General features: G+C 45.8%; 1 protein-coding gene across 4 annotated transcripts in view; it reads right to left on the reverse strand.

The window, feature by feature from the left end:
* FRMD4B (FERM domain containing 4B) overlaps positions 1-20,632 on the reverse strand; it is a 139,090-nt gene that overhangs the window by 33,922 nt on the left and 84,536 nt on the right. For all 4 annotated transcript variants that reach the window (XM_061362076.1, XM_061362073.1, XM_061362075.1 and 1 more), the window contains 3 exons: positions 20,276-20,360; positions 8,788-8,844; positions 7,784-7,806 (listed from right to left, as the gene is read on the reverse strand). In XM_061362076.1, coding sequence (XP_061218060.1) covers positions 7,784-7,806; positions 8,788-8,844; positions 20,276-20,360 — 165 coding nt within the window. The remainder of the gene's footprint in view (positions 1-7,783; positions 7,807-8,787; positions 8,845-20,275; positions 20,361-20,632) is intronic.

Genomic DNA, 20,632 nt, shown 5'->3' on the forward strand with positions numbered 1-20,632 from the left:
CCCACAGTTTGAGGGAAATGCATCAAACACATGGTGGGGCTGGGGCTAGGCAACCCTTCCTCACACTTAGCTTAGGCTGGACAACAACTCTGGACCCCAAAACCTGACCTCCAGCTCCAGACCTGCTCCTTTAGGCCAATTTCTCTCTGACATTGAGAGAAGAGTGGCGGCAGTGATCTCACAGGGATTTGGTGACCCTACTTGTTGGCTTTTGGAAGACGGACCAAGGGCACCAAGGAAAAAGCAACGTTTGTCTTATCAGCTATATGCATGCACCACTGTATCTGAGGACATCAGAATCAGACAAGTAAGAACGTGATCTGCTCCCAGAGCCACCTTGGCAGATGAAGCACTGTTCATATTTCCACTTTGCAGAAGAAGAGCAGGGTGCTGAAGAAGCAGCACTCCACAGCCAGTGAAAATCTGCAACCTGAACCTGCCCTAAATTCTCAGGTCTTCTTTTACAGTTCTTGATGTGAAATACGAGTACCCTGAAGATAAAACCCTTTGGTCCTTGAACAACACACCTACCGTGGTGATGGCTCCCAGTCCCACAGATCTGGTACAGTATATCCGCATTTATAGAGCTGCTCAACCATACCAACAGCACATGTTAGCACTGCTTCTCTATCAGACCAGACGGGAAGCAGAAAAGCTCTGCTTTACCTGGGGATTTACTGCAGAGCTGAAGTGACTATTCACAGTTGGTACAATGCTTAAAGGGCCCCAAACCCTTCCTCGCAGCAGCAGATTGTTATTTCTAACATTCACACTTTCTTCCTGTTCACACAAAAGTCAGCTCAGCCATATTAGTTGTGGGGTTTAGCCTGTCTGAGTACAGCAACAGTGTCTAAAGCTTGTTATCACAGCCCTGTGTGCTGATACAGACAGACATGGAACCACAAGAAAAGTAAGTTATCCAAACAACGATAAAGACTTAACAAATCTGCAAAGGCAAAAAAGCTGAGGCTGAAAAGCTATCGTTCCATTTCCTCAAAACACCCTCACGTGATGGATCCCAACCACCACAGGAAGGAAAAGCAAGAGAGGTTTATTTTTGCTTTTTGAAGCAAGGATCTTGTTTGGAGTCAGAGCACAGCCCCAACTCCTGCTCGCAGCTGACAGAGCAAGACTGGAGAAACTCTCCGTGCACCTCACAAAGTTTCCCATTCAGCAGAAGGGAGGTGAACACACTGTGATGCAAAAGCCACGAAGTTTAACTTTAGAACATGAAAAGGCAATGTGTTTTAATGCTGAACCTGTGCTTGAGGGTATTTCTAGGAACAAGGGGGAGAGCATCTTTTACCTACGGCTGCGGATGCCATGATGTGACTCCAAGCATAACAGATATGACAGCAACATGTCTCTGACTTGTCCCCTGCACAGGAGGTGACCTGAGGGATGATGGATTTTCTGGCACCACACTTGCCTTGTCTGTCATCTGCTTTGGATGCAGAGTACACACTGAAGCCCTCCCTAGATGGCTGGACTGTACCCATTCTAGCACTGACTCTCTGAGTTAAAAGTGCCTTAAAGGAAAAGAAAACCAAAGAAAATACAAGATCGTGGGGGGACAACTGAAAGGACTGAACACAACCACCCCTTTGCTGCCCCTCAGTAAACTGCATGAACCTCAGGCATAACAAATCTAAAACGTGTGTTCCTTACTGAACTGCCAGAATTATATGTTAATATGAAAAGTTACATGGCAATATACAAGCAGTAAATCCCATGAGATCAGATTATAAATGAAAACATTCCTTTCATCCATCATTTTTGCTCATTTCACCCACAGTACTTCCACCTAATTCATGTGCTACGTAACAAACATACTGATGAATTCCTTGAGAGCTCTCACAGAACTGCTTTAAAATACAAAATAGTAAAAAACCATTAAAATTACATCACTGCAGAGACTGTATGTGCCTTGGTCTGCCCTGAATTGTAAATTGTATGAATTTACAAGTAGCACCGGTAGGAAAAAAAACCCTCTTGCTGTTAAATTCTAGCAGAAAATTACAGTGCTACCTACATAATTTTTTTAAACTACACGTGGTTTGCACAGTGAATTTCCACTTTTTATTGAAAAATAAAATACCAGGAGAGAACATTTTCATCTCAGACCTGCTGCCCAAGTGCACAGGCAGATGGAGTGTGGCAGCTCTCTGCCCAGCTCCCGTTTGCCTGCTGACTTCCTTCATGGTACATTGGGCTGTATAACCCGCACAACCAAGTGCAGCAACTCATCAAGAAAAGCAAGACATGCACGATGCTAGAGAAAACTCAGTGCAGTTTTCAATCAGCTTTCTCTGAAGAGGGTATAAAATTCACTTATGCAGAGAGCTCTTTGGGAAAGTGGGTATCTGATTCCTGTCAAATAGGAATCATTGTATGAAATATACATCAAACATGACTTTCCCTAAGCTTGTTTATTTACTACCTGGGTTCATTGGATGAGCCTAAATAAAGTGAAATAAATAATCAACCCCCTCAGCAAACAGGCTCTAAATTAATTCTTGCTCATCTTGTCTCAAATTAGCTGCTTATTGCGAAAGAGCAAGCTTAGGAAAGCACAGAGTTTGGTCTGACTGAGACAAGAGTTAATGGTTCACAGGCAAATGCCTAGCAAGGTATTTAAAGAAAAAGTGTGCAGAGTGGCAGCTGAGATAAAATACACAATGACTCACTTGGCAAACAAGAGCTGTGGAGCACAAGGAGTACAACAGCAGCGCCAGCACCGAGCACTGATTTACAGCAGGGCAGACGCAGCCCACACAGAGCAGTGGGTCATGCTAGAGAAAGCCTCTGTAAATGGCATTGCATGGGCATTTACAAAGCACTCTTGCATGGAAAAGAAAACCAAGAACTAAACCACAGTGCTGCTTATGACAGGCACCTGATGGATAACCTGAGTGAACCCACCACCTCTTTTGTATCACCCACTGATATGCATGGAAGGCAATCCTTGAGGGCTAAACAGGCATCCAAGACTGTGCTCAGGTCTTCTGCCTCTGCTTGAGGTCAGCATGAGTGTTCCCTTGTAACTCATCCCCAGTCCCAATGGGCCTGGAAAAGAGCTTCCAGTGAATGGTTCACAATAGGGCTCTTTCCTCCAGCCTAACAGAGGCAGGTCCATGGAGCAAAAGGGTTTGTGCTGGGAAGCCAACACACACATTGTACCCATCTCAGAGCTTTCTTTAGGCCAGTTCTAATCTCACCCCACAGCCTGAGTGCCTGTTAGTGGCTGGCACACACGAGGTGGGCTCCATTCCTGCCACATGGATGCAGCTTGAGCCCTCCAAGACCTCTCCAGGATGCAAACCTGAGGAAGGGGAGTAGGAACAGCTGGGAGATTTGGTTCAGATTCGTGTTTCTGCTCCAACCCCAGTCCTGGACATGGCCACACCTGGAGTTTTGGTCATATGGACCTGGTGAGACTTCCAAAAACAGGCTGGACCAGCTGCCTCCAACACATCTCAGGTGTGTCCTGTTGCTGAAGCTACCTTAACCTTGAGGTACGTAAGCAGCACACTGAGCAGGTGCTTTGCTATCAGACAATTACTAACTTCTTTGGAGCAGCTATTTTACAGCACACGTTATCATCATTACCACATTCTATTCTACCAAGAGATGTTTCCAGTTTATCTGGTAAAATAATCATCTTCCCAAGTAAACACTACCCAAAAATCTAATGCTGAGCACTCACTCTTAATTAGGAGCAAATTGTTAACTCTAGGCCTTTCCCAATCCTAACTATTCTATAATACCAGTTTTCTGCACCTAGACCAAGCACTTCATTTTCTCCTCAGTAAAGCTTTTAAATACAGCAGTTTCTGAGCCAATTATTCCATAGCAGGAGTATCTTTCACACAAACCTTTTCCTTTTACAAACCGTGTTTATCACCCCTATAGCGATAAACCCTGGTGCCTTGCACATGTCAGCTATCAGGAATTCATTATTTTGTCTGTGTTATGTTATACCAGTCCGGAGTTATCTTTGCAGCCCACAGGCCAGAATCAAAACCGAATGCGTCAGCTATTTAAAGAAAATAGAAGCCCTCCTCCAACAATTTAATTAACTTTCAGGGAGCATGGCTGGGTTTCAGTCCTCGGAATGTTACAGGGGAAAATATGATCCAAGATTATCAGTCAGAAAATACACTTTTCCATAGCTAACCTGATTTTAATAGGTGTTTTTCTAACGCTAGAAGGTCAGCATTTAGGACATCTCAGCTAAAAACTCTCATCAAGTCACAAAGAAAAATAATACTATAACTATCGTACAGCATTTTGAGGGCAGATGCTTAGTCTATAAACTCAATAAAGCTACATCATTCATTTCCCAAAGAGGCAACACATTATACATTGCATATTCACACAGGGAATGATTACCAGACTGATCTGTTATTTTGCTTGCCTGCCAAGACACTACGTTTCTTCACAATTCAAATAAAATACCTAAGATAAGTAGAATATGGACTTTTTTCACCCTATACTGAGCCATGCCAGGAGCTGGAACCTGAATCAAGTTCTCTTTCTAAAGCCCTCGAACAGAGTTTTAAAACATCAAGATTTTGTAAAACCAGGCTGGCAGCTTTTTCTGTTTCATTTGCAAACATGAGAGTGGAGGAGTGCAATTAAGTAACGCAGAGTTTCAAAACTCCTATTAATGACTAATACTTTGCTTGGGGTTCCTATTACAGGAGCTAGGGAAAAACTGATGGGAATTCAGTTTAAACAGAGCAGCCGTCAACTGGAAGCCCTGGATGAGTCACAAAAAGCAAACACAAGCAAAGCTTACATCCCTTCTCTCGAGGAAAACCTGCCCAATCATTGCATGGAAAGGCAGAAGGCCAGGGATCTGCAGCATCCCAGACTTGCTGGGAACATCAGAGCTGCAACTCAGGAGAAACAGTCACGACACTGTACCATGTAAGGGGGGAATGGCTCATGGAGCACCCCTGCGATATGCTCTTCATCACACACAGGGGGGTAATTATCTTGGCTGGGATCACCAGTTCAGTCAACAGGAAAAGGAACTGGGTGTGCAGTGAGCTACACTGACTGTGGTCCGCTGCCACCTTTGTTAATCATTCCTTCTGCAGCCCACAGTCATTTGAGGCTGTCTTTGGGAAACCAGAGCTGTCCAAAACAGGCTCACATGCAATGGACACGCTGCCAGCGCAATTCTGAAGCATGTACTTAAGTCTTATCAAGATGTCTTAAAAGCCAAGGTCCTCTTAAAGTAGGACTTGGGTGGTTTATCTTACATAAAGCCACTCTCCAAATGAGAAGGTGCATACCCTTGTCCTAACAGCCCCGCTTAGGGTGCTGGGGTCCTATTGCAAACCACCTGCAACAGCCAAACCCCAAAGATCCTGATACTCACGACATCAGTGCTACCATACTGCACAGCCCCTCCAGAGTGACCTTAGTGGTGTAGAATCAGCAGCTTTTACTTTCTCTGAGCGCTGCAATGTCAGGTTTGCTCACTGAAAATAAATAGGTTTCAAAAGAATGCGCTCACCCACTCTGCATGGGTACGGGAGGGTGGTTCTCAGGAGATTGCTGCTCTGCCATCAAGATGCTATCTGAGATTGGATTGGGAAACGGGTTACTGCAGAGCTGCAGGAGTTAGAAGTGTTTGGACCCTGTACTGATCTACCTGCTCCCAGCTGAAGTCAGGAGAATTCACAAAGTGATCCCATCGTGGGACGCTTCCCCATGGCATATGTGAGAAATCAGCCAGACAAAGATCACCAGTTCTGCCTGCACTGGCCCATTTTTCACTTCCAGAAAGCTAATCTCTAGGACTTCAGGCAATTCCTGTATTTACCATGTTTGTTCAGCACTAATTCAATATAAAGAAATACTAACTGGTAAGTTCTCACGTAAGCAGGAGTGGTGCAAGAGCCACATTCCAAAACGTGATTCAAAGTGGAATAGCTAAATGACAGCAAACAACGGACACACCAAAGCCAAAGCACTGCAAATGGAGGCAACTCACTGCACAAGCAGCAAGGACGTATTCCTGGTATCGCAACAAGTTTGGCAGGGGAGGCCAGTCCTGCAGTATCTATGTGAAGATATCCTGGTAATTAAGCTAGTGCTTTATCAGCGGTGGCCCAAAGGACCACTTGTGATATGTAAAATGAAATTCCTTTGCTTCTGGTGTGCTCACTGTGCCTGAGACAGCTGGCCAGGCTCATTTGCTATGGAGCAGAACATATGTTCTGCTTAACAGAGGAAACAATTGCTGCAGCTACTTTCATGCAACTGTTAGAGGAAGAGCTGCACTTAGAAATCACTCCTGTAGCAGTGCTCTTCCTTCAATTCTCTTCAAATACTTTTAAAGGTAACCACAGGCAATTCACTCCTTGCAATGTGTCTGCAGAGGCATGGAAGATAACCACAGACACAGTTCTTGGCCATGTGAAACAATACTTACAAACCTACTTACAGCACATAAGGAGTCAACATTAAGTTTAAACCACATAAGGGAGGTTTTCACTGCAAAAGTAGTTTTTAACCTTAACCCCTCTTCTTCAGAACTGAGAGCACGTGCCACCAGCTGCTACAGCTTAGTAAGTTAACTCCTGTCAAGTGAACAGTGGTTCTCTTGTTACCTACACCTAAACTGAGTTAAGCTTAAGGTGTCCCTGTGAGATCAGGCAAGATGAGTTGTCTTTCTAGAGAAACGAAATGCAGCACACTGCAGCTATAAGCAATATACTGTGGGTCACAAAGCAGGTCTGCAGCATGAACAGGAAAAGAAATTGTACAGCCAGCCCCAGCTGATCTCAGCCACAAGGACACCTCTTCCTCCCTGCAGGCATGACAGCACACCAACAAAAAGGAAAAGGAGGTTGTGATGGACTTCACAGAGCATGTCCTTCAGTGGAGAAGGGGCTGACGAAGGCATTTGGAGAACCAGGGGTCTTGGGCAGCAGCACTGGCATGCACTTAACTGCACATTGAAGGAAGCACAGTGTGTCACGTTGGCAGGCAGATGTGACTTGACCCCTGCATCTGAGCACACAGCTCTCAACTGAGCATTTTCAAAGCCTGGCTCTTAAAACCTGTCGTAGCCAAAGCATAAAACACTCCTCTCTTCCCATATGGAAACTCAGAAACTAGTAAAACATTAACACGACCAAAACCAACCTTCTTAATTTCTGTTTGCTTAGTGAGCTGTTTCTAATTGAAGGTCTTTTCCCCTGGCTCTAACAGGTCCCAGTGTGACCCTACCTCCTCTGCAGGGCCAGTTACTGTACCCAGTGCATGGTAAGAAGTGACCTTCAAGGACAAACCCCGTCTTTTAAAGCCCAGCAACTGGGTCACACAGCAGCTACAACACAAGTGTCAGGTCAAGTGCAGGAGGGAAGGGAGATGCTCTGCAGGGCAGCTGCACAAGAAAGCAGCTCATTGATCTCCAGTGCGGGCAGCTGACGGGCTCCATATCTGCACATGCTGCCACTATTACAGGCAGGGTCACCCAGATGGACCCAAGCCACAGTTCAAGGAAGTGTGGGAGCTTTCTCCCCCTCCCATGTTCGGGAAGGGGAGCAAAGCGGCATGGCCTGAAAAGCTGTTTTGCCTCAGAGCCTGCTCACAAAAGGCATTACTCACTCAGATTTTATCCAGCCCAGCAGCGCATTTCACTTTCTTCAGCCACTGCTTGCAGCTGGACTTTACCCCTGGTTTTGATTGTTTGCAATACAATGCCAACACAGAAAAACACATCCATCAAGCACACTGGTATTAGAAAGGAAAATGTTATTACCTGGAATAGTCTCCTTTAGCTTCCTACAATTGAAAAACAGTGACAGAGTTAGAACAGGAGCTCTTCAAAAGTCCTCGATTTTCCCAGCATTGTTCACTTCCCCACTCCCACAGCTCCGGGGCCAGATCCTGACCCCAGTTACATGCAATGCAAAGCGTGGAGCCTGCCCACATGCATTCAAGAACAGAACTTGGCCCTTTATGCTTCCAACTGTAGATAATCCGCATACATTATAAATAAAACCATTTCCAAGAGGGGGATGAATTTCACACTGCAAATCAAATCTCCCTTTTACTGCACAAGAAGTGAAATACAATTCTCTCTCCGGCCAACTGCATCGAGCTAAATGTTGGCTTTACAGGCAGGTCAGCAGTTGAGAGGAACTGTGCTCACTCGAGATGAAAACAACAGTGCAGGCAGATGGAGCTGCTACAGCTTTGCCGTGGCACTTTGTCACTGGGAATGCAATAGGGAAAAAATCCTCAGTGTCTTAAAGGCAGAGTTTTATTTCATAGAAACTGATAAATAACCAGAGTGTGAGTACAACAAAACTCGATTAACGAGAACAAAAACTGACATCGCATATTTCAACATAACAGGGGTATCAAACACATATGCTCTAGAAAGATTCACAGGCATAATCAGCAAATTTAGCTACTCCTCCTCCCAGATCTGCAGAACATAAATTAGAATAACTGATAAACTGGATGGAAATCTACCCAAATACATGACTTCCTTTGGTGAGTTTTTCTTCTTTCTTTCAATTTCAAATCCCCCAAATAAACATTTCCCTCACTTGCCCCTGAGGAAGACACTTCCCAAGTTTTCCGCCTTTTCTTCCCCCTTTCCCACCCCTCTCTCCAGCTGCAGAAACTATAAAAACAGCTCCATGTGCATGCTTTCATGTAAACGGGGGGAGGAAAAGAGAAACAGAACACAGTCGGGCTAAACCAAGCCCAAGCCACGGGTGCCCGGGGGGGAACGGCACGGGAAGAGCCGCTTACCTGCAACACCAGCGCTGCCAACTTGAACACGGTGTTGCTCTCCACTTCAATCTGCCCCTGTGCAGGGAGAGAACGGGACATGAGCGCGCCCCGCCCCGCCGCACACCCGCTCCGCTCCGCCCCGCCGCGGGGAGGGACCGGGGGGATCCGAGCGGTGCCCGGGCACAGCGAGCTCCAAAGGGCCGCAGCCGTCCGTGTGCCCCCAGGGGTGCAACCCCCTTCTGCGAGCACGGCCTCCCCCGCAAGGCCTCGGCCCGCCCTCCCTCCCTCCCGGAACACGTTTCTTTCCTTTACTGCGCTTTACCGGGCGCTGCTTTGCGCTATTGCAGCTACCGGGACTTTAGACAAGGGCATGTAGAGGTAGGATAAGGGGAAATGGACCTGAACTGACAGAGGAGAGATTTAGACTAGATACAAAGAAGAAGTTCTTCCCTGTGAGGGTGCTGAGGCGCTGGCACAGGGTGCCCAGAGAAGCTGTGGCTGCCCCATCCCTGGCAGTGTTCAAGGCCAGGTTGGATACAGGGGCTTGGAGCAACCTGCTCTAGTGGAAGGTGTCCCTGCCCATGGCAGGGGGTTGAAGCTGGATGAGCTTTAAGGCCCCTTCTAACGCAAACCAGTCTGGGATTCTATGACTGTGCACACCTCATCAGGGACCTGATCCTGCGTGCTGCAAAAACACGTGAAAAACTTGTCACCAAGCAGGGTTGAGCAAGAGAGATTCTCATGGCTTGAAGCACACCACCCCAGTTCCACAGTGGTACGCACACCTCTGATGCTAGATAAGTAATACTTATCAATCACAAGGCTAACTTAACTAAGCTTCCTTTGGCCCACGGCACCTGGATCTTACAACCTCCAGTTCTCACAAGTACACTGCAGTGTTCAGACAAACTGATGAACCCCTATGCTGGAAACCTCCTTTGTATCTTGACCCTACTCCCAAACCAGACCCATCCTGACAGCACTATGCATCTGCTGACTTAAGCAGTGTGCAGCTGATAAATGCCAAAACATCGAAACTACACAAGAATCCTTTTTTTCCCTTCTTGCAAAGTTAAATGCAGTCTTTCAAAGTTGGTTTCTTATAATCAAAAGTCCCAGTCATGGTTCTACAACACTGTCACCAGCAGTAACACTGGAAAAGTGAAGGAGATGCCCTTACAGTTGGAGTCTTGGGTTATCAAAGCTACTGTGTGCAAAGGATAAAACTGAGGCTATGAACCAGCCCATGAATAGAGATTTATTGTTTCTCATTGACCGTCTGCAAGTGAAGGTGGTGGACACGATGCCAGCCCCGTGCCACCGAGAGCCCAACACATCCTCTGTCCTCATTTGGCTGAATGAGGGGACAAAGCAGACCAAAAGCTGAAACAGTGCCAAACCCAGGGCAGCAGGAAGATCTACAGAATAACATACCAGCACAGGGAAATGACAGCTTAAGATCTATAAGGCACATCTGGAGCTGAGCTGATTTGCCACAGCTGCAGGTCTGGCCCACAGAGACCAAATCCAAAAGTGAGCAAACAAATAATTCAACTTCCATGAAAAGGGAGGTTTTTTTGCCAGCTTTGTCAATAGAACATTCCAGCAGCAGCACTCCCCCAGGCTGCTCCACAACAGCAGACCAAGAGGAATTTCCCCTTCCCAACAGGTGTGGCAACAGCTATGGAGAAGTAGCCTCCAAAGCATTCCCAGACATATTTTATTAGAAGAAAAGGAGGAGCACATCACAAGTTAGGAGGAAAAAAGAGCTTCAAGTTCATCCTTCCTTCCTATCCCTTTCATGTTGATGCTTAAGAAAAAAAGGCAAGGATTACAGCCCAGAAACTCTTCACATAGGTGCAATTTTAAGGCACTTTGTTACTTCCAGGTCTGTATCGGGTTAGTCTTTGTCATGCACATCTGAGCTTCCTTTCTTTAAACTTAAATTGCATCTGCTCAAAGAGCCTCTGAGGCCAACTGTAGCTGTGGGAGGATTACAGAGATCAGGTCATCCCAGCACTGTGCTCAGCAGGAAAAGATGGGCTCTAGCTCAGCAAAGTGGTCCCTGGACCACAGTATCAGGGAAAACAGGGCCAGAAGGGACCTTAAGCTCATCAAGACCATGTCCCTGCCCCAAACTGAATCAGCTACATGCAGCTCATCACCTTTTAAGCATGCAAGAAACTCATCCAGATTTAACTACCTCTGTTGCTGGCTCAAATAAAAACTCAGCAGCACTCTGTGAGCTACTGCAGCACTGAGTCCCTGCTGACCCATAGCAATGCTGTTGCTGGCATTACAGGGGTGTTTGGGACTTACTAATCATGCACCTCTTCACTTTTCATCTTCAAAGCACCTCACAACCATTAACTAATTAGCAATAGTAATTAAGAGGCTGCTCCTCTGTGTATTTAACTTGGTCCTAAATACGAACATTAAGAAACTCTGGTCACTTTACTAGGCTGCTATTGCATGGCCACAAATGTTAGAAGTGATCCCACAAACCACTTCATTTAGGGTTTTAGGAGGCTGAACAGGCTGAAAGGGACCGCCTTCCTCAGGTGATGAAAGTCTGTCTCTGCATTCATAGTGAGGGCTTTGCTGTGCTGATGTCCTCAGCTTTGAATGCATTAGATTAGAAGCTGCATTGAGGAGTGAACAGGTAAGACTGTCCCCCCTAACATGACCTCTTTCAAAAAAGATGCTGAAGGTGGCATGACCAGAGCAAAGGGGACAAACAGGACACCCCAGGCTCAGGGCTGCCACCATGGCTCTCCAGCTTTTGCTAACCTCAGAACAGGGTGGACCAGCCCTAATTATTATCACATATAGCCTTACCAGAACAGGGGCCAATCTGAGGGAGGCTCTGCACCAGAAACACCTTCCAGAGTGCAATCAGGAGAACCCCTACCCTTTGAAGGGGCAAAAAAAAAACAAAGAAAGGGATACAGGGAGGCAAAAGGACTGCTCTGAGGTCATACAGGAGCTAAGCAGCAGTGCAAGGATTTGAACCAAGAGATCCCAAAGCCCAGCTCAGCCTTTATCTAACAGACTAAATTTATACAAGTGAATCTCTTGGACAATTCCTTTGAGCCTGGAATTATTTTCCATCATAATATAACATTATTTGCCATCTGGTCCCCCAATTGCTATAATGCTCTAATGTAATCCATCCCTGCCCTGGGCTGTCAAGGAGTTTGGACAGCCTTGCCTTGACACAAATCCAAATAGCGATACATGTCACTCAGGAGCACAGAGCCGTGACTCTTCCCACTCACTCAGGCAGTGTTTTGATTTTATAACCATCTTTCAGCCCCAAGGCTGTTGGATGGGGGGGTCTCTGTCTTAGCAGCACTTTAACAAGGTCAGATTTCAAAAATAGATGGGGAAAAGGGCTGTGAAAAGATTCATTTGCAATGCCTGCAATTGCCAGGGTAATTTAAGCAGAGACTTCATTGAGGGTGGGGGCCCTGGGAGCCAGGGCAGTGAGTGCTCTCACACGGCTCTGTGTTGGAGATGATGATGGGAGGTTTTCCTAGATTTATCCCAAGTGGATACAAGGTCACCAGCATGAGGTTAAGTAGGTGGATGTAATTCTGATGCTGGAATGAGAGACTTTTACATTTGAGATGTAAATAAGTTTAAACAGACCAGTGGTTGCAGCTCCAGGGAGGGGGTGAAACTGATATTTCTCAATTAGTTTGCACAGGGACCAATCATTTTAACCAGCGAGACAGATTCAGCCCCTTGTGTGGCTTTCCTAAAGGCCACTGGCTTATCTAAACACTGCATTTAGTCCAGTGGATTCAGGTGGTGGCTTTTGTCATCCTGACAAACATCAGAATAATAAAAGGTTGTAGCAGATGTCCAAACCGGGTGGCAATTACTGTAGACCAGAAACAGGTCACTATCTCAGTAGCTAGTAAAGACCAACCCCTGCCTTCAGTGCCTATGGGCAGAATTTAGTCCCTGGTTCAGATATGAGCTCAAGCCTTTTGCTACTTAGACACAGACTTATGAATGTGATAAAAATCACAAGCTTGGTCATGAATAGGGCAGTGAGCCCTCATTAGACACAGCAACAGCACTAGAATTTACTGTCATAGAGATACAAGTCTGAAATCCTAGCAAGACACAGATCAAGAATGATGATAATGAGCATTAACTGTGCTAAGCAAATCTTTGGACTGTAAACTCACATTAAAGCAGACTAAAAAAAAAAAGCAACACACAGGAACTGTCACCTCTAACTCTTTACAGAGAGAGCAAGGCAGGAAAACATACATGGTTTGTTAAAACCATGTGTAACCTCCAGCGGTTAAAGTCTGACAACAAACACATTTCACCTGAAGATTTGAGACTTGAGATACCAACACACCTCTTCCCTCCAACCTTTCAAAAATGTATATTAACCATAGACACCCCCAAACACACACAGTGATTGAATAGACTCAAGACAGCCACAACACTGAGTATAATTACCCACTGAAAGGTGATTAAAAATACTGAGAGAAAGAAGGGTGCAATTAGGCAGAGGGAAAGAAAGGACCCAAATATCTACAACAAGGTGTTCAGACCAAGGGAGGCAATTAGCTGGGTGTGGACACAGCACAAGTGAACAAAGCGATGCCGGCACCACTGTGCCTTTCCCCATGAGACCCAGCATCCCCATGATGTGCCCCAAGAGCCAGAGGATGCAAAGGCAGGTTCCTGCAGTGCAGAAAGCTTTGAAGCCTTTCAGCATCTAAGGGTTCTCTGGGAGCAGCCTGAACTCCTGGGGCAGGGAGTGGTTGTCAGCCACAACCTGTTACACGGCACAGGCTGAGCAGCGCTGAGGAACTAGGTCAGGCAAATGTGGCATCTCGCTCTGGCAGTGTGGCTGTGCTGGGTAATTACACCACAGAGACAAGTAATGGCAGCAAACAAGCAACCCTCCAACTTGAAAGCGCCATCCCAATTCCTGGCATTCACACCTACATCTCAATCCTGCTGGTGTCACCTGCTGTTTGCACTGGGCACCCCATCCCATTCCCTTCTGCAGTAGAAGCTCCAGACTTTGCTGAGCATCTTAACTGGGACCAGTTTCCCAAGGACAGAAAGGCTGGGTTTAGAAAACACAGCAAATGTCTGCCTCCAGCACATTAGGGGGGTAAAGCAAAGCACAAAGCCAGTGGGAGATGCAGAACACAAGCCAATACAAGAGCAAATTAAAGGGTGGTCATTCTGACCCTCCTCAAAAGGGCACTTCAGATTTCTGCTTGTGCTGCATTTACCCCATGGGGGAGTACAGCCTGAATAACTCAGGAGGCCTCACAGCTGCTTCACAGCATTTAGATAGCCCATGGTGTCTTTCATTTCATCTACTGAGCCTCACAGCCCTTCCGACTCAAGAGACCACAGCCTGAGAACAAACACAGCTCAGTGAGTGCACAGCAGCTCTCTCCCAGCAGAATCTGCTGCTTTCCACCTCAGCAGCTTTGTCTGATCCAGCCCAACAAAAGCTGGTAGTGCCTCGTGGTGAGGAACAGCTTCAGGTTTCTGTTACACTCTTTTATTTCGCTGTCTCTGCCAGCCACCCTCATCCATCTCCCTTGTTTGCATTTTGCGCCTGAGCCAATGCTTAGATGAAACTCCAGAGAGAGCAGCAGCTGCTCCGAGACTTGTCTGCACAGTTCAGTGCAACAGGAACACATTTAGTGCTGCTTCTCTTGTGTTAATGTAAGAGTAAAAGCAGAAAATGGAAGAAAGACATAAAGACTTCCCTGTTCGTAAGGCAAGCTGTATGGCAAGCATCATTAGACTTAACATATAATCACAGCCTTTTGCATTCCTATCCTAGCACCACAGTGAGATACCCAGCGCAAACCAGCAACACAAGTGGCTGAGCTGTCACAGCATCTTTACCCTGTGGCCAGGAGAACAAAGATGCAAAAACTCCACTGCAATTAACACCAGTATTTAGACCTGGTAGGAAGTTACTATGCCAAGAGATGCCAGCTATGAAACTTTGGCTGCAAACCAAGTGAACCTTCACATGTGATGGTCCAGCCCAGCTGGGACACATCCTATACCTTCCCTGGCATGAGCCTTAACATGTCCCTGGAGCACCATCACCTGTACAGCAGACAAGCCTTGGACCAACCTCAGCTGTGCTGTAGAGTCCCTTGACTATATCTAAACCATGACCAAGTCCCTCCCCAAGCTGCCATCACAGCCCCATGTGAGGTCTCATGGGGTAATGAGTAGGGGGCTGGAGATCTGCCAGTTTACATCAGCATAGGGGTTCTGCCTCCTCCTCCTGTCACACTGTGTTCACCTCACTCCATCATTCCCATCTACTGACATGCTCCTTAGGGGCTTTGGATCATGAAGGTGACCGTCAGCACCTATGGAAGATAACAGCCCTGAAGGTGCAGAAGGCCAACTGGTCCTGCTGATCCTCATCCTAGGCTTTCCACATGTCAGCAAATACAGGCAATGGGCAGAGCATGTTTAATAGCCTTGGCTAGGATCAGACTATGCTGTGTTAGGAGGCTACATGGGAATGCTCCCCTCTCCCTTGAGGTGGGGGAGAATTAGGAAATCTCTGTTATAAAACTTTCAAGAGCTCTCTAATATATGACCACTTTGCTCTCCATGATCTGGAAACCATCCAGGCTTTATGCTCACACCAGGGGTCTGTTTCAACAGCTCTTCTTGGTAAGCACTGGTCTTAAGGCTGCCAAGTGCTAACAAGCATCGCTGTTCATGAAGCGTTCATGGTTACAGACTCCTTCGAAAATTTCCATTTCCTTTAACTTCTTTTTCTCTTTTTAAAGCAATTCTTACAAGTCCTTGGAACAAATGGGGAAATAAGCCCCCCAACACCCAAATACAGAGAGGAAAAGGGGAACACAGCCAACTTGACCATGATCTTAGTTTACAGAACATATTTTAAGAACTGGCAGAGAGTCAACAGTATGGGCTGCAGAGCTATATGGAGGTTAGCTCTAATGCATAATAAACTTGACAGTGCTTCTCTAGCCAAGTAGGGTGTTATTTTTCCAAACTTGGCTGTTTTGAAAGAAGAAAAGACTAATTTATCTTTCTAAATTTATCATCAACATGTGCGTGACCAGTTCTCACCCACCTCCTTAAAAGTATCCTAGCCATGGTCATGGGTTGTGCAATAACACACTGAACGTGTTAAAGCTTCCCCATTGCTGTGCAAACACATCAATCCTGGGATACCCATTTCATGTGAAACCAAGTGTTAGGCTTTCTCTATGTTAAACTCCAGCTGTACAGTACATTTCAGAAAGAGCTGTACATCTAAACCCAGCTTCTTAAAGTCAATGACATGAGAGAAAGCTTTTAAATTGAAATTGTCACCACACAAGGATTTCAAGCAGCAGTTCTCCAAGCCAAGACAGGCACATAGAAAACAGCCCAGACATACACAAAGCATCTTTCTAGCCTTTGCATTCTATCAAATTGCACATGGATAAATGAGCTTTTAACTAAGTGAATGGGAGGCACTTCCACAGACCTGGAGATCTAAGTTACCAGTTCTCACCTCTCACTCAGTGGCCCAGGCTGTTCCTGGCAGTGGGTATAACTCCTCCAACCTCCAGGACAAAAAGCATGGATTCTGGAAAGCAGGAGCCATGGGTTCTGTGTGGCTGGACCACACTTGACTGAAGGCAGGGGGACTACAGCATCAGACCAGGGAATAAATAGGCAGCTCAACATGAAAGGAGCAGCATGTACACGTCCTGCTCGGTGCATAGCAGTTCTTGTATTTGGGTGCAGAACTGTAACACTGCCACATGATTCCCCAAAGAAAAATGATGTTTCAGCCTTTCTGTGCTTTGAACAAAGGGGCTCCCCCCTGTTCCCCCACTGCTCGAAGGGGCTGAGGGCAAGGCAGAAGTTCTGTCACTATGCAAGGAACAACACAGGTCATAAGTGATACACAAACCTAGCATGTCACAGCAAAAGCCCCAGAGGCACAAAGGAGCTTTGACTGTAGAGCATGGAGGTGGGGGAGTGGGTGGGGAGTAGAAAGAAATACATATTTGGCAGCAGGGATCTTATTGTTATCTTGTCCCTTCCTTGCCAAAACGTCTACAGGGGTTATGAAATGCACAAGCCCCAGATTCCTCCAATCTCTGCCAGAGGAAAGTGGCACCTGATCTGCAGAAAGGAGCAGGGAGGTTTGCAGGAAGGAATGTGGAGTTGAAAGGTGGGGAAGAGCAATGTGGATGTGCACTACAGAGCACCAAGCCAGCCTCTGCCCCTTTCAGAATTCTTATGCAGGTTTTTATTCCATTATTTATAATTCAGAACCTATATTTAATAATATATAGTCATCAGTTAATATATTTAATGTGCTAAATTATTTATTCCAACTTTTTATTCAGCTAGGAGCAAAACCTCTCTGGAATCATCTGGAGCAAGGCAGCCAACACATGCCTGACTTCATTAGGACTTCATTAGGGAAATCATTCTCTTTGATTAGTTATAGCCACCCACAGAATTTCATGTGCAGAATCACCCATAGATTGCTCAAAGAATACAGTAAACACATTCCTGCTGCAGCCTCTGAACCTTATTAAACCATGGATAAATCCCCTACAGAGGTGGCACTGGCTGCGTTTAGCCAAGCCTTTGGCTGGCTCTTGTGGTGCATCCCACATGCCAGCAGAAGCACTGACATGCACCATCTCGTATGCAGGGCAGCATCATCCTCTGCCCAGGAAAACATAATTTTCCTTTAAAGCACACACAGGTACCTACACATTAGTGTGCTATCAACACATGCCAGTACTCAGGAATGTCAAGAGCACAAACACAAACTCCATCAAGCATCAGGCCTTTGCACCACCCTGGATTTGGGCTTTTCACACGCTCTGTCCCCTATGGAGAATGAGCTATTGTGAAAACTTTGGAAAGAGCTTTGTGAAAACAAAAAGCATGACTGGCTTTTAAGCAACCTTATCCATGCAGGTCTTTTCACACCCCTGGTATTGCAGCGTTTATCCTCTGACCCACATTCCTGGCCCACACAGAGCAGAAGCTCCATGAAATGATCCAGGTTGGGATTTGGCCCTGGCAGAGCATCCTCCAGCACACCCTGTGTGTTGAGGAGCAACCCTGAGCACATGGGCTGGGAGTGGGATGCTGCTTTTTGAGACACTGGGGTTTCCTCAGTCCATGAAAGGAAAGGAGATGGGGAAGAGTAGGGGTGGGAAGAAAAGCTAATCTGAGGCAGTTCTAAACCTCCTGGAGCTGGATTAATGACTGAGAAATGCCAGGGAACATTCTTTGCTGTCATCAGCGAGCATCAGCCACTTGTTCCACCAGAGCTGGGGATCTCTCGTATTGCTCATCCTGGAGCCTGTGCCTCCTTTCCTCTGTGTAAGTGCACTCAAGGTGCCTTCGTGCATCTTCCTATCCCCATCCACATGGGCTTAAATAGCAGAGTTGACCCTGTGTGCACTTCATGCACTACTTGAAGCCTAGAGACTGACTGTAAGTTTACCAAGTAGGATCAAATGTTTTTAAAAGAGCTAATTTGAGTCTTAAAACCCACTAGACCAACCCTGAAAGTAAATAAACTGGTTTCTGCTTAAGTGGCTGCAGGCTTCTACCAAAGCTGGGCTGTGGAGCCACCCAGCACAGTGTGCCACAGGCAGAGCAAAGGCTCTCGGCTTTCCTTACATGTGGAATTACCCAGTTCTGCCAAGGTTCCTTCTCCCAGGAGAAAGCAATGTTCCTCATCCCCCTGCTGCCCACAGAAACCGGACACAGCAGAAAGCCCTCTCTGCTTCTGGCAGTTTTCCTTGCAGATACAGGGAAGCTGGCACTTTGGGCTGCTACCAGTTAGAGCACACACCTAACAAGCCATGGGGGGAAACCAGCCATGTTTTCCCCATGGAACCAGCCTTCATCCAAACCTTTCCCAGCTCCTGAAGCCCTGAATTTAACTGGATGATGCACCGCTTATTGTGGCACCCTGTGTGCCATCAGCACTTCATGTGCTATCAGCACTCCATGTCAGTAAGAGGAAGTTATGCTGCTTGAATAATGGTATTTATTCAGGCCAGAAATGACTCCGTATTGGTTTGATTACATGTGTGCCTAAGATCACTGAGGGCAGGTTTTTTACATTTCTCTTATGCTTTTTGCATAAACACATACATTACACCCAAATGTTATAATCGAGTAGCATTTGTTTCAACACATTAATTTTTCACATTCCACCCTAAAACCAGACCTATTTTCCAGTTCCAAAATTACTCGTGCCGTCTGTCTAGTTGAACTACTCCAGTTTCCCCTGAAAGGGTGACTGCGCGTTGCCAAACCCTTCATTTAAAGTGGCAGATATGTCAAATGGAGATTTGCTTTTTACTGATCTTAACCACTGAGGCCTTAAGTTCTTCAAGCATCTTGAAAACTTTAGCGTGTTGTAAAAAGGCCCCAATTTCCTCCACTCTACCAGAAAGCAATTCCTGTGCAAAGCACAGTCATAACTTTGCCATTAACCACTTTTCATGTCAGGTTTCTAATCCCACCATTAAATAATGAACACTGGATACTGAATAAGAATCCTCTAATACCTGAAGCATATTAAAGGTGAAAGCTTTGGCTGGCTACATGGAGCTCCACCACCAGCTAATGGTACAGAACTGGTTTCCAAGGAAAGGCTGTAAGAATCGAGTCTCTCTCTTAGGCTGATTGAACTATGAATAAAATAAAGGCACCAGACGCATAAGTTAATGTCAAACTGGTAAATCCCAGGTGTTGCTGAAGTTCATTAAAGCACAGCTGCTTTGCACCGCTGGTTATAAGGGGCAGAGCAGTGGTGGCTGCCACAAACCTCTTTTTTAAGACCTGCAGCAGAGCTACCTTATTATTTAATATTTTGGCTACTGTATCATGAAATAGCTTTTAAAAATACATACTTTACCAATTTGAACATTTTAAGAAAACAATGGAAGCTTCTTAGGCAGAGAGTAACTACAGAAAGTATTTTAATAACTACCTTTGATTGCTACTTCATAGGGTTTATTACTTTACTACTTGACTGAGTTAAGGCAGGAAATCAGGGAACTAGGAGCCATGTTCACAGCGGGTGCAAGACCTCCCAGGTCTTTTCTTCTTGAGACAAGTCTAACTTGAGTGTTTGCTATGCAGTATAGAAGGATATGCCACTGAGACAGAGCCTACCTGCGAAGTTACAACCCAGATTTCAAACAACTTAAAAGCTTTTGAGTATTTAAGAGTTATTCTAGTGTAGTGAGCACACAGCAGGGCTGAAACAGGACCAGGGAACCATCATCATCCCTATCCACTTGCTTGAAGCATCAGTATTTAAGTAAAAGAGGAGAGTAAACATGCTGAGATCTTAATACTTCAATAAGATCTAGAAATCAGACTCAGCTGCTAAGAAGTTTGCAGGACTGGGTAGGTGAGGTGGGTAGGAGGAGATGCACAAGGAGCTCCAGAGGACACTGAGCCTTACCTGGTGTACACAGGACCTGGCATTCAGGAAGAACAGCTCTATGGTAGTTCTGTCCTTGAGAAAGGAAATGCTTTCAATGTAGAACCTGAAAATTAAATAATAATTAAAAAATGAAGGGTTACTTTCTTGAATAGAAAGATTTTGAATAGATCTTCCTCCCAGATCATTTTATTTCCTCAGTGTTTTGTTCTCTGGCAGTAAGATGGTGCAGAGGAACTATGAGCTACTGCACTTAATTTCCTGGCTATTAGGAGGGAACAAGCAGAAAATCACAGGCCGACAGCACACAGGGAATGACAAACTCCATGTTCAATAGACTGTAGATATCTGATGACTTTTCCTATCATCTGAAAACCC

Source organism: Neopsephotus bourkii, unplaced genomic scaffold (genome assembly GCF_033783945.1).
Source record: "Neopsephotus bourkii isolate Nb327-2 ecotype Australia unplaced genomic scaffold, CSIRO-AGI_Nbou_v1 NB_1080, whole genome shotgun sequence".
In the NCBI taxonomy this organism is placed as follows: domain Eukaryota; kingdom Metazoa; phylum Chordata; class Aves; order Psittaciformes; family Psittacidae; genus Neopsephotus; species Neopsephotus bourkii.